The sequence below is a fragment of the Oryza sativa genome, chromosome 2 (assembly GCF_034140825.1).
Source record: "Oryza sativa Japonica Group chromosome 2, ASM3414082v1".
In the NCBI taxonomy this organism is placed as follows: Eukaryota; Viridiplantae; Streptophyta; class Magnoliopsida; order Poales; family Poaceae; genus Oryza; species Oryza sativa.
In genome coordinates, this window is record NC_089036.1 from 35,770,255 (window position 1) to 35,784,330 (window position 14,076).

General features: G+C 43.1%; 3 protein-coding genes and 2 non-coding genes across 6 annotated transcripts; all 5 read left to right on the forward strand.

Annotated features, from left to right (window-relative positions):
• The first annotated feature begins 42 nt into the window (after nucleotides 1–42).
• On the forward strand, nucleotides 43–3,223 carry LOC4331181 (rRNA 2'-O-methyltransferase fibrillarin 2). Its single transcript, XM_015767267.3, has 7 exons — nucleotides 43–149; nucleotides 243–550; nucleotides 795–890; nucleotides 1,018–1,095; nucleotides 1,175–1,351; nucleotides 2,689–2,757; nucleotides 2,868–3,223. Exons 1-7 carry the CDS (start codon nucleotides 134–136, stop codon nucleotides 3,042–3,044), a joined length of 921 nt encoding a protein of 306 aa, XP_015622753.1. The 5' UTR covers nucleotides 43–133; the 3' UTR covers nucleotides 3,045–3,223.
• On the forward strand, nucleotides 1,465–1,539 carry LOC112938026 (small nucleolar RNA snoR60). The gene has a single exon (XR_003241074.1). It is a non-coding gene; the product is annotated as a small nucleolar RNA snoR60 (small nucleolar RNA).
• LOC112938027 (small nucleolar RNA snoR60) lies at nucleotides 2,051–2,125 on the forward strand. Its single transcript, XR_003241076.1, has one exon. It is a non-coding gene; the product is annotated as a small nucleolar RNA snoR60 (small nucleolar RNA).
• Nucleotides 3,224–3,701: 478 nt separating the features above from the next.
• LOC4331182 (ATG8-interacting protein 1) lies at nucleotides 3,702–6,773 on the forward strand. Of its 2 annotated transcripts, none has more exons than XM_015771581.3 (3): nucleotides 3,702–3,783; nucleotides 4,774–5,551; nucleotides 6,322–6,773. In XM_015771581.3, the coding sequence occupies exons 2-3, from the start codon at nucleotides 4,778–4,780 to the stop codon at nucleotides 6,346–6,348; spliced, it is 801 nt and encodes a 266-aa protein (XP_015627067.1). In that variant the 5' UTR covers nucleotides 3,702–3,783; nucleotides 4,774–4,777; the 3' UTR covers nucleotides 6,349–6,773. The 2 variants fall into 2 exon arrangements, with proteins under 2 accessions (XP_015627067.1, XP_015627065.1); XM_015771579.3 differs by having other exon boundaries at nucleotides 6,341–6,773.
• A 2,237-nt stretch (nucleotides 6,774–9,010) lies between these two features.
• On the forward strand, nucleotides 9,011–12,889 carry LOC4331183 (uncharacterized). Its single transcript, XM_015771071.3, has 3 exons — nucleotides 9,011–9,256; nucleotides 9,591–9,856; nucleotides 11,132–12,889. The coding sequence occupies exons 2-3, from the start codon at nucleotides 9,746–9,748 to the stop codon at nucleotides 12,305–12,307; spliced, it is 1,287 nt and encodes a 428-aa protein (XP_015626557.1). The 5' UTR covers nucleotides 9,011–9,256; nucleotides 9,591–9,745; the 3' UTR covers nucleotides 12,308–12,889.
• The last annotated feature ends 1,187 nt before the right edge of the window (nucleotides 12,890–14,076 follow it).

Sequence of the window (14,076 nt, forward strand, 5' to 3'; positions counted from 1 at the left end):
CCTCCCCCTCTACAAATCATTCCCTTCCTCGTTCCCTCTTCCAAACCCTAATCCCCCTCCAAAACCCTACACCCACCCCCTCACCTGCGGCGGCTGCGGCGGCGGCGGAGAGCAACATCGTCGAGTCGACGCCATGAGGCCACCGCGAGGTAAGCATCCGAAACCCTAGGATTACTCCCCGTGTTGGTCTTGCGCTCTCTCGGCTCGTTTTGAATCTTACGTGATATATGCTTTGGTTTCAGGGAGGGGATTCGGGAGGGGAGGGAGAGGCGATGGCGGCGGCCGCAGTGGCGGCGGTGGGAGGGGATTCGGGAGGGGCGGGGACAGCGGAGGGAGAGGAGGCCGTGGGAGGGGAGGTGGCAGGACGCCAAGGGGCCGTGGCGGCGGCCGCGGTGGCGGGAGGGGTGGCATGAAGGGCGGGAGCAAGGTGGTCGTGGTGCCGCACAAGCACAACGGCGTCTTCATCGCCAAGGCCAAGGAGGACGCGCTCTGCACCAAGAACATGGTCCCCGGCGAGTCCGTCTACGGAGAGAAGCGTATCTCAGTCCAGGTCCATTGCTGTTACCTTCTCCTCCTCTCATTTTTTTGTTCCTCTTTTGTGCATCATTCGAGATATAAGCTATAGTGTTACATGTAGAAATTCTCTTTTGTGCACCATTCTCTACTGAGCTACTATAAGCTATCTTGTATATGTAGGAATCTGTAAGATAATGTTCTGTAGAAGTCTGTATGTTTTGTTGCATTGTAGTGTACCCTGCAAGTTATGCTTATTGCTGATGTTTCTGCGTGAACAGAATGAGGATGGAACTAAGGTTGAATACAGGGTGTGGAACCCCTTCCGTTCTAAGCTGGCTGCTGCTGTGCTTGGTGGTGTCGACAACATCTGGATTGTAAGTTTTTTTTTGTTGTTGAATCACTGTGCGCAGTAGCTTAGGCCGAAGTGCTAATGCATCAGTATGGTTGTCAGATCTTTAGTTTAGAAGAGCATCACGTGTTAATCGTTGTTTCATGATTTAGGCTCCTGGTACTCGTGTGTTATATCTCGGTGCTGCCTCAGGAACAACAGTGTCTCATGTGTCCGATATTGTTGGACCGGTGAGATGTCATTTGCTATCCTCATTTCTTATTCAGGCAACATATGCAATTTGCCTTTGCTAATTGTGTCATTTTGCAGACTGGTTTGGTCTACGCTGTTGAGTTCTCGCACAGGAGTGGTAGGGATCTTGTTAACATGGCCAAAAAGAGGACTAATGTGATCCCCATCATTGAGGATGCTAGGCACCCAGCAAGGTACCGGATGTTGGTTGGCATGGTTGATGTTATCTTCTCTGATGTTGCCCAGCCAGATCAGGTATACCTTTCTCACACTATGATTTCAGTACCATGAGATTGCCAGATTTATTATATGATTACCTGTATTTAATTAACCGTTTGCATTACTTGCATTCTTTGGCTTCTTCTGGGCTGCAAATGATGAGCTTACTCGGATTCCCCTTCAGGACATCAAATTGGATGATGCAAATTCGAGTTCCTGATGCGCTAACGCCCATTATCACCTGTTCTTTATGTGCTGCTTTCTTTAACCATCTTTGTTGTCAGCATGCATTGCTGCATGCAACCTTCTTTATAATTCCATCTCAATATTTGCAGTTTTCATATCTCTTAGCTGTTCGAATTCCATTTTGTGTTTAATTTCCATCTCAATGTGATTCAAACATGTTGAGTAGTAATCCCGTATTCTTCTGTAGTATAATAGAGTATATTGTGACAGGAAGCTGCATTCTTTCTATCGAACCACTTCATTCTTTCTATCGAACCACTTCTTTTATTTGACATATTTTTTGTACCCATCCTTTTGAAATTGGTTTTGAAGTGTTCACCTTCACCATGGTTATGGATTTCTTTTGGAGCATTTGGTGGCCTCAATGTCTTCTATTAATTTGTACACTTGTGTTGCTTTGTCTGGCTGTGTTACGCATCTGCAGATTTGCATGTTAGTGCCATCACTATTTACCTTGTCCGTCATTATTTAATGTTTTGATAGGGGCTTTAGCAAATGAGGAACTTACTCGGATTCCCCTTCAGGACATCAAATTGGATGATGCAAATTCGAGTTTCCAATGCGCCGTGCCTTCATTGTTTCTTTCCTTTGCGTTTATGGGTATTCTGAATAAAATATTTTGACTGTGCTAGCAATTTGCCTTATGCCTGTTTTATTCTCTCGTTAGTTGTAAAACCTTCAGTATCGAAGTTGATGCGTGCCTTATTGGTGGCCAATAGTCATGTTTTTGTCCATATTCATTTCCTTGGCATGATCTTGTTTATTTTCTTGACTACATCAGCTGTGGTAGGAATTTATAGGTTTCCTGGTATAGCGTTCTCTCCTATTGTTATTATGTTTTATGCCTCTTTGATAGTGCTAGTTAGGACCAGATTGTTATGTTTTTGCTTTGTAAGGAGTAATGAATACTGTGGAGATAAAAGTTTACGGTTCATATTTCTGTACTGAATAAACATACTTGCAGTAGTTTCTATAAGGTTGCTGCTCGAGTTAAGAGATAATTTGTATCCCATAAAATTACCTTTATGGAATCTTCCTTGGCATGTCCCTGTGTTAAAAATCGTGAAGGTTCTCACAGAATTCAGTTTTGAAACCGTTTGCAATTTTAATCTTCTACTACCCTGCAGGCTAGGATCTTAGCCCTCAACGCATCCTACTTCCTGAAGAATGGTGGGCATTTTGTCATTTCAATCAAGGTACTTTTGGTCTTTTTTTCTCGCTCCTGAAACCTGAAGTTAATCACGTTTATTGAGATTGCGGAGACAGAAGATGATAGCAGCATTGGACTGACAAACTGTTTGAACAGGCGAACTGTATCGACTCCACCATGCCAGCTGAGGCTGTGTTCGCTAGCGAGGTTGAGAAGCTGAAGGCGGATCAGTTCAAGCCGTCGGAGCAGGTGACCCTGGAGCCCTTCGAGCGTGACCATGCCTGCGTCGTTGGTGGCTACAGGATGCCCAAGAAGCAAAAGGGCACATCTTAATTTAAGGATACGGCCATCTGCGGTCAAAGCTCAAATGTACTAGTAGAACTTTTTATAAGCGTTAGCGTTTTTGCTTAAGCTATTTTAATTAGTTCATGCTGCTGCTGGTTTTACAGCAATCCATGTGTACCGCGAACAGAGAAGTTGAAATTGGTTGAATCGACGCTACCGATTAACTATCCTCTCGGCCAACTTAATTTCATATGGCACAATGTCATCACGAATCATCATGGATGTGCTACTAGCAAAAGCTTTGTATGTGCTGGTAGGTTTCACGCAATGGCAACTCCTACCACGGTATTTGATTTAATTTTCCGTTGGGCAACCATAAATGGATTAAAGTAGCAGCAAAACCTGCTGCTGTAAGTGGTTTAAGGGAGAGTGATAAAAAGAGGAATCATCAAGGAATAATCCAGGAGTATATTTTGAGTAATATATAGGAAAATGGTGCACGTGGAACTCTGTTGGGCCGAAAAGAAAGAGAGAGGCTAGGCGGCCCATTGGACCAAAGGGAAAACCGCTCGCGGACGCAGTGGAGAGGAGAGAGAAAGAGGCGGTTTCAGAAGCGCAGAGAGAGAGAGAGAGAGTAGAAAAATCTCCGCACGCAACGCCAATCCTTCCTTCCCCTTCTTCTCGCGAGAGAGAGAGAGAGAGAGAGAGAGAGAGAGAGAGTAGTTCAGTTCCCATTCTCGCCTGCTTTCCTCACTCGCGATCGCGACTCCCCCCCTCCTCGTCGCCGGTAAGGCCGATCTTCCTCTCCCCTCTGCCGATCTGCGATTCCGGGTTTCTCCTCGCGTTTCTCGGCAACCGCTGGCGACTAGCTTTTTGGGAGTTGGGACGATCAGTTCTTAATCCCTATGTGATTGTTGTTGTGGTTGCGATTTCTTAATTCACCGTGCTGTTATTCGGGTAGCGATTTCTTCATCAGTCAAGTTTGATTAGTTGCTCTCTACTAGTAGGCTAGTAGCAAGTACTTAGACTTGGCAAGACTCGTATTATTACATCTACTGTGGTGTAATATAGGCTTGCTTCAGTTGGTGTATATACTTCAGTCGGGCTTCGATCACCCCAACAGTTTTATCCCTGTGTCTCTAGGTATAAGTGGCTCTGTCGTTAGTATGGCTAGTGAAATTCTGGTTAACAGTTGCTAGCTTCTTTGTCGAATTGTAAACACTTTCCATTATATGAGTTGCTTGTTTACCTACATCGATGGCTTGTTTGCTGCCTAGTCTCTTCTGTATATTATACACCTCACAGTTTGGAAATATAAGTAGCGATTAATTCTGTATTGTTTTAGTTGCTTGAATTCACATACTGTATGCCCATCTCGGAACTATTCGAGTACACCTGCCATGTTGGGCTGGTTTGGTTTTATGCCCTACCAAAAGCTTGGGGGCGAGTTTTGTCACTACCAAAATTTTTGGTAGGGTAGAGTTAGAATGATTTGTTTGGATTGATGCCAAAATGTGACTGTGAGAAACAAATATGCGGGCGATGCCAAAATCTTGTTAGGGTTCAATTTTGAAATTTTGATGGGGGTGTTTGGTTTGCTACCCACCAGATATCAAACCAAACTAGCACATTCTTTTGCCTTGTCCTTTGCTTTGAGTTTTTTTTTCTTTCTAATACTTGCCTTCGTAGGTTATCAAATCTAAAGACATCACCCCATCTAAATTAACTTTCTTGTTATATGGTCTTCAATAATGGAGTCTTCTGACTTTGATTACAGGAAGATGGAGCCTGATCAGAGTGGTGCTGAGCAGACTTCTCCACGTGGGAATGATTGGGAAGTTGTCCAACTTACTGCATCAACATATGCATCTGCACCTGGACCAAGAATGTCTGAGCCTTCTGATGAGGCTGAAGTCAAGGGATATGACACAAAAGGGGATGATTCAGCTGCAGCACTGTTGATGTCTGGTCATTTCTCGGTTTCACCGAGTGAGGTTGAGAGTCTCCTTAGGGGCACTGACGGCAAAGAGCACCAGAAGGAGCTTTCTGGCCAAGATGCAGTTTCTGCCGAAGGTGATGACGAAAAATTCCAGGACACCTGTGAGCATAAACTGAAGGATGACCTTCACTGGATTCCATCCTTTGACAAAGGGAAAAACCTTTCCCTGGTTGACATGGAGTTTGATAAAGCATTCCAAGGGATGGGTTTGGTTGGTGAGGAACCACTTGGGTTCTCATCATCTCGTTACAATCCAATTGATGCTAACAATGAGAAGAAAACTGAGGAGCCAACTGTGCAAAATGTGAACCGTGTCATTGATTCATCCAAGGTTGTTGCATCTAGTGAACAAAACAAACCTGATGATTCTGAATTTCCACACGAAGCTTCATGGAAGAAGCAACTCTTATCACTGTACAAGAATGTGAGGAAAAGCAACAAATTCTGGCCCATCGTTGTTGCTACTGCTTTGGTGGGAGTCACATGTTTTTGGAGGCGCTGGCAGAAGGGCAAGTTGCAGCATCAGCCGGTCAAATTGTATCCCAGCAGCAATGAGGTAATTGTGAATGAACATCTTTGTTTTTAAGAAAAAAAATGCCTTCCTTTTTTTCTTTTACAAAACGTGAGGGATTTTCCTATGGTCAACAAGTAGGTCGGTAGGAATGTAAGGACGGACTTGACCAGTAGCAGACATCTTTAGTTAGAATCAAACCATATGCATCCTCTTGCAGGACAGGGGCAGGCCTAGATATTTGATCGGGAAGTATGCTGTGGTTTTCCCCCCGACCAATATGAAGGTTTCTATTATCACAAGGATGTCTTATAGCACATACTGTAATATCCCTTTACACCTTAAGGGCTTGTTTGGGTAGGCCGAAATCATGGTCAACACATGTGGATCCTGTATTTGAGGCCCATCCAAACAAATGCTGTTCTGATAAGTATCTTAGGTTGTAATGCTAAGTGAGAAACACATGGTGAGGGACACCTTTTTTCAAGTAACTAGAGGATTCCCCTCGCATTGCAGCGTAAGCCAGAAAGTCTTCATAGTATATTACATTTGAAGGGAGCAAGTAACTGAAGGCATGAATGATGGTTGAGATTAAACTCAAAGAGAGATCCAGTGGCCTATGTTTTTTAGGTGATGTGGCTCAATGCATTTTGAGCATTTGGTGCTAATTATATAGGAATACAGGATATAAGATAAGATTGTTTATTTTGGCCTCCATGGTTTGCTGAAATCCAGCATGTTTGATGCTTGTTGCGGCAATTCTGATTTTACTGGTTATGAAGTGGTTGCTATCAGCTGAGTTCTAATTAACGCAGGCTTCTGTTGGCTTTTCAGAAAATTAACCAAGCTGTAGGACCGTTGAATCGCATCAAGGACATCCTTGTTGCCAACAATCACCCAGCTCCAGCTATCCATGGACATGCTCGATTGAGCTGATTATGCTCACCAAGTCCCGCCAACATGCTCAGTTTATGAGACATCTCCTGAATATGTACCCACTTGAGTCATCATCATCAGTGAAGAATGAATGCACTGGGGCATCATCTACTCAATACTGAAAATCGTCTGGGTGTTTATGCGTTGAAGTTATGTAATTGATTCAAACCCCCCCTTGGATTTGTATTTATGTGTTTAGTGTGATTCATCTTCTTCCTCTTTTGAGAGTACTGCTCCTGGTTTGTCAATTGCAGTGCCCTTTCAGGTTGCTGCAGAAAACTTGTATATATATATATATATATGATCATTTAGGTTGATGATGTTTTTGGTCTGTCTGTGTTGTGTGATCCTGCTTATATTGTCAACACTTACGTTTGATTTCCCAAGAACAGTTTAGCAGAAGCTGTAACTCGATGAGTCAGGCTTTCAGATACCAAAGCTTTGATTACATCACATATTGTAGTATTGTCTGAAGCCACTACTGGGTCTCTTTTTAAAACTGTGCTATATTCCATTTTGTATTACTAGCATATCATGAATAAATACATAATTACCCCACTTTTACATTGAAGAAGACAAAACAACTCCATTTGAGGAATGTGTTGGGTACCCATTGGCTGACAGTATGGAAATTATTCCTTGTCTGTTAGTATTAGCATAGAATAATCTTGCCCCAATCGTGGTGGCTGGCTGGCCGAAATAAGAATTGCTGCAATGGATTTAAGAAGATTGTTTCAATCATGTTCCTATCCTAACCACATGGACGCGTTTTTGCAGTGTTAAACTGACCAAGCTTGCAGGCTTCTTTAGAGGATAATAATAGTACAAAATGATGGCAATTATATATATAATACTTAGGAGGAGAGTGAGACACCTTGATTAACACCACACTTAACACTTTAGAAGTAGCCAAAAACCAGAGTTTGGAGATAGCCCCAGCACATGTGGGTGTTGGTGTCATCCCCAGATGATTCTGATGGGGACAACCAACCAAACCCCAAACCTTGCAAGAAAAAAGGATTATGATGCTAACAACTGACAGCAACCAAGGTGTCACCCTAAAGCATTAGCTGGATTTTTCTCATCTTCCAATTATCACTGCATGGTTGTTACACCTGCAACACAGCATCTCATCTTCTTCTTTTTGTGTGTGTGTGTGTGTTTCTAGAACAACAAATTACAGTGGTCACTCACAGTGACTGCAATCAGCACCTACTTTTTCTTGGACATACTATTACTTATCATCCTTTTTTCCTATCCTTTTTTTTCAGTAGACAAGAAGTATGCATCAACGATGTTATGTTCTTTTCCAGTGCGATGACCAAGTCTACGTTGAAACAAATGGACTTCTATGCTGAAATACAATGCAGTGGCAATCAACTTATTCACAGTAATAAGGGAAATACATAAATTAAAGAGAAAAAAATGTTACTATCAAGTTGATTAGACAGATACACAGTTCTTAAATAAACCAACTAGTATTTCATTAAACAGCCGCTTGCATTGGAATCTGGCTAATCACTTCATCAGTACCCAGTCCTATCGTTAAGCAACCAGGCCATCATTTTTAATTATTTTTTTCTCCTCCAATAACAACAAACAAAACGAGCCCTCTCTCTCTCAAAAAAAAGAGACAAAAAAATACAGATAAACAAAAGGAGAGCCCGTCGTGTACGTCGTTAGAACAGAACCAAAAAAATACGAGAAGACCACTCCACTAAAACTCTCTCTCATCTGACTCCCCCCATGAAAAGCAATCGCTTTTGTTTGTATCTACCAAAATTTGTTTGAACTCGTCAAACAGTTGACTTAAAGACTTGAGTTACGCACGCGTGAGAAAACCTTCACGGAACTCTGCAAACACAAATATACGAATTTCACATTCGTACGACTTGAATGGAATTTTTACGGAATTCCAGATTTTGAATTTTGAAGTTTGGCGTTGAAAAGATTATTACAGTAGAATACAATAATAATTTCTCCGTATGCGTCGCGTACGAATGGTTATACGGTGGAGTTTGGTCAATAAAGAAAGCAACGGAATGGAAGCTGTGCGTGATGATTTCACGAGCAAAAGTTGAAGAAAAAAAAAAGAGAGAGAAAAATGTTTTTGTTTGTTTTTCCAATGGGAAAAAAAGGTAGGTGGGCCCCACCCATCTCCAGCTGCACGAGGGGGCGTGCAGTCGCCGGCTACCTCAGAAGCCCTACCCGCCTCGCCGTAGTGCGAATGACAGGTGGGCCCGGGAACCGCCCGAGCGCACGGATAGCGCGTACGATGTGGGGTGCGTGCGATTATTATTATCGGCTGCCTCCACACGCACACGTGGGATAGTGCCACCGGGCCCTCTCCCTGACCAAAATGCCCTCGCGAACTCCTTCCATTTTACGATACTGCCACCTGAGGTCAACAACCAAATCCATTTTCCTCCCATTATATTCTCGTTTCACAGCGGTGACACACGGAGAAAAAAACCAATATTAATTTCGGTAAAATACGAAATGACTAATATGCCCATGCCCTAATCCCCTTCCGTGTCTTGTGCTTCTCTCTTCCCCGGCAGCGCGTCCATCGAAGTAGTAGCATACTACTCTCTACTCCTCTCCTCTCCTCTCCTCCGCTTTGGTTTGCTCCGATCTGCAGCGAGAGCGGGAGGTCGTCGCCGGCGAGGAGGCGCGGCGGAGGAATCCTCTCCTTCCCGATCCCGTCCGGTGCTTCCTCTTCTTGGTCTGCGAGTAAAGCTCGGCCGCCGCCGGCGACGAACTGGTTTGGGGAGAGCCACGTACGGCGCCGCCTCGAATCGAATCGAATTGGAGGTATCATTCCTTCTCGTAGAGGCACCTCCTCCACCGCGTGTGGCTTGATGAGCGGGCGTGGCGTGGATTGGGAATCCATCGGTGTTTGTTTGGTCGATTGATTGATTGATTTATTTTTTTTCCTTCCATTAAACCATCGTTTATTCGGGATTTGTTCATGCGTAGTGGTAGTGGAGTTGTAATAGCAGTTTGTTTTTTTTTCGAAGAAGAAAAAAGAAAAGAAAAGAGGGAATCCCCGTGCCTCACGTTACGTGGCTTGGAATTTTCTTTTTTTGATGATCCATTCATTACTGGATGATTTTTTTCTCGATTAAAACGTTTATTAATCTTGCAGGTTGATTTGACTCGTTGGTTGGAGCGCTCCATCGATTAAGCAGACGGAGTCATGCTTCTTCTTTGGGTATAAAAGTTTGGATCTCGGAGGCTCGATTCAATCTCTGGAGTGGGAACAATCGTTTGCTCGTGGTCGTGGGATAGCTCCTCTGCGAGATGCAGAGTGGGAGCGAGATGAGACCCGTGCACAACAGTGTCGACACGGTGAACGCGGCTGCTGTTGCCATTGTTACAGCCGAGAGCCGCACGCAACCTCAGGCAGAGCCGGTTCGTGCCTCACTCCCTGCTTCCATGATTTTTTTTTTCATGTATGATATCTTCGTTGCGTGATTCAGCTGGGTCATTTAGGTAGCTTACTTCGATGATATTGTTGTGACGGCGTTCTTGGTTGCTTGGTGGTGGGAGCATTACTCGGTTGTTTTTTAGTTAAGGTTGCTGTATTTAGTAGGCAAAATTGAAGAACTGATAGGCAAGGTACGTTTTGTAGTCTTAGATGTGGTTTTACGCTAGAGTGTTGATGTATTGGACAGTAAACTTGCATTTTTAGGGAGAAACTGCGTAAGTGGATCTATGAGTGCAAATTTTCTTTGCTTATTCATCACTTGTTGACTTGCAACTAATTTCTTGTCCACCGTCTTTAACTTTTACAATATATCAGAAATTTTTAGCACTTCAAATCGAAAATATAACATAAATGCTGCCAGGATTAGTTCCTGCTGTATATTTTTCTAGCTATTGCAATCTATGATTCATTTATCCCCGGTATATATTACCATGTTTGACCTTGAATGAAACCTATGTATCACCTTAAAACATTGAAAATATGCATGGATAAATTACCATTATAAATACTGTGAGAACAAAGGAGGGGAATTGTTGAAACTGTCAGTTTGAACTCTTCAGAGGAATAGATGGGACCAAAAGATTCTTCCTGTGCTGGCCATATGCAAGTATGCAACCAGCCATTATTTTATTTTAACTTGCTGAGGCCTTGGTCATTCTTGTTTTTTTTATTACATGGCCTGCTGTTTGGGCTTTCATCTTTGTATATTATTAATTTCCCTCTGAGATTACCTCTCATAGGGAAATGCAGCACTATGGTGCTCATTCATGATAGCCACTCTCCAGGCTATTTAGTTCGGGTTATCTCGTGGCTATGATCATTTATGAAACCTTCTTAATGCTTTTATTTTGAACTGGAAAGTCATTACCTGGCTAATGGGGGATCTATGACGTAATTTTGATGATTTGTGGAATTTCATTTCTAGTTTTTCGTTACGGTTACATGGAGCCTAATAGCTCGATGATGCTATATTTCTATTGCCAACCTGTTTACATGTTCACGTTATTGGTCATCCTAACTCTGCAATACAATCGCTATAGAATGCATGTCTGACAAAAGCTAGGTGCAGGCTACTGTACTCGACTGTGCTTATGCTGTTTATGTGCCAAATATTTATGCTACAATAGTAATCTTCTTAAGTCACATTTCAGGAGGATTAAGACTTTCCTTTTGAATTAAATAGTGTTGTTCTTTTGCAGCGAAGAAAATGGGCTGATTGGTTGAGTGTGTACTTCTGCTTTGGATCACAGAAAAATGGCCGACGCATCAGCCATGCTGTTCTTGTCCCAGAACCTTTACCTCCGAGGACAGATGCACCTATGCCAGAAATTCCAATCCATCCGCCACCCCCGGTATTCCCCTTTGTCGCACCTCCATCCTCTCCTGCTTCTTTTCTCCAATCAGGAGGTGCATCTATTGTACAATCACCTGTTGGTGCTCCATCTTTTTCGCCTCTCTCGCCAAATTCTCCATCCCCCACTGGGCCACCGTCCATCTTTGCTATCGGACCATATGCACATGAGACACAGCTAGTCTCTCCTCCTGTCTTCTCAGCCTTCACAACTGAACCTTCAACAGCTCCTTTCACTCCCCCACCAGAGTCTGTGCATCTGACAACCCCTTCCTCACCAGAGGTGCCATATGCAAAGCTACTTACCTCAATCAACAACAGCAAAAATGCTGAAACAGGTGAGCTTCAGTCATACCAGATTTACCCTGAGAGCCCAATAGGACGTCTGATATCTCCAAGCTCAGCTTGTTCAGGGACTTGCTCTCCATTTCCTGACCCTGAGGTGCAGACTTCCTCACGTTCCACATTCCCCTCATTCCCAGTTCGTGAGCCTCCAAAGATACTGGATGGCGAGGGAATTGCAACACAGAAGTTGATACCTCGCCATATGCGCAATGGCGGTTCTCTCTTGGATGGACATATTTCTGCTGCTGTACCAGTCGTAGACTTCTCTGCCCGACTTCAAAATAATGATCATGCTATGGATCATCGGGTTTCATTTGAGTTAACAGTAGAAGATGTAGCTCGCTGTCTTGAGAAGAAAACCAACATTAATGGGGAGTCTGCTGCAGCTTCTTTTCGCCTTGTGCCCACCGGTAACGGAGATCACATTCATCCCAGAGAATCGAATGATACAAGAGCAGGGCTATGTGTTGATGAAACATACCATGATCTGCCTGAGAAAGCACGGCGCTCCTTGTCCCTTCGTAAGGCTAAAGAATTCAAGTTCAACAATGTTGATGCTCCTAGTGTGGAGCCGAGCGTTGGATCAGACTGGTGGGCAAACGAGAAAGTTGCTGGGATCACATCAGAGCCAAGGAAAAGCTGGTCCTTCTTCCCAGTGGCACAGCCAGGGGTCAGCTAACAGTTGCACTGACCATAATCTTACAAGATGAAGAAATAAGCTTCTGTCATTTTTGCTCCTGCTGTTTCTCAGTTCCCCAGATACCATCATCATAACTGCAGGAGATGCAAACTTATGCAAAATATTCCAGTTTTAGCGGTAAGTTGGAGTTAGTTAGTAACTCAGTGTCCAGCTAATATCATCATAAGATACTAAAGGTGATGCAGATTCTGGAACCTGTTGTTATAAAACCATAATACTTCCATGGTGTAGCGTCTGTTGTATCCTCCTTAACTGACTGGCTGTTCTGATACTGATGCTGTTTATGTACATAATAAACTAGCGAAAAGAGTAGAACTCTTCCTAGCAGCAGTGTATTGTCAGAGTGGAGCAAGCAAATGACTCTGATCCCCTCTTCAATTAGTTGTGCTTTGGCTTTAGCAGAAGAAACTTGAAAATATTGTTCTGTCGTGCTTACCAGTTCGGCAAGAATTTCAATTCTGTCTTGGCATATGTGATGTCACATCTCTTATCACAAATTCTGTAAGCAACACTATTTTGTTGTGCTCTGTATATTAAATTGGGCCAAGTGCTGACTGTTTATATTTGAATGTTTGATTACCCATGGTCATTCTGAAATGAGAATTATTCTACCCTTAACTTAATCACGTCATTTTTTTCATAATTAATGGTGTATGAGGATTGTTCTGTTGTAGTTGCTGAGCCTGGATAGGAACAAAAGAGCTGGAAAAAAAATCAATCAGAGCTCTTACGTTGTGCTGGCTAGAACTCTGGACGAAATTCATTGATGGCCCGCCAGAGATTACATCAAGATCACGAGACGTTGATCGTGCACATAGAGAAACCCGACGAGCAATAATTATCACTGATATGTCAAGATTTAATGACCCCAATGCTTGTCAAGAGACGCATCGCTAACGAAAATATTTTCCCATGCATTCTCGCAAGAGATGAGCATATGCGTATCTATCAATCTTGTGTTGCTTCTCATAATTATCCACGAAATAAAACTATCAGTACGATTGGAATTATATAGCTTGGATGAAATAATGTCAATCCAGGAGAGCTTGAACTAAACAGAACAGAGGGTGTTCCTGATATTTGTTTTTGTTTGGGTCAAAATCAATCTACGTCCAATTGAAACCGATGAAAACGAAACACAAAACAGCAAATATCATAGTACTGTTCCTATTAAAAATGGAAACAAGAAAAATGCAGCTTGAGTCAAAATCCGCATTAAGCACGGAGATAAACTTAATTAAGCATGGGTGATTAATGGAACAGAAAGATTTGAGGCCATAGCTGAGGGAGAGAGAGAGAGAGAGAGAGAGAGAGACAATGCCACAATGGTGAGGATAACGTTGATCTATCACCAAACCCCCTTGTGGCCCCTTTCTCTCACCTCACAAATCAATAATTTAGGCCTCTCTTCGCCGCCGCCGTCTCACCGCCGGTGAGCTTAAGCTGACCACGATTGCCCGGCCTCTGTCCCTGTCAATGGGCCCCGCTGCGTGGTTAATATTCTCCCTGATCAATCATTGCCTGCCCATATCAAACATGCTCACTAATTAAATTGTGAGAGGGCGAAGCAGAAGTGATCAACTTCCAAACTTGTGGTAACCAATCAGTAACAGGAACTGTCGTCACAGGTTATACTACCATAGCACCATATCTTTTATTTCTCTATAACCTATATGAGATGCAATCGTATATAATCATTATCGACCCATCTGGTTATAGATAAATGCTAGTTTTGACTTTGAGTTGTT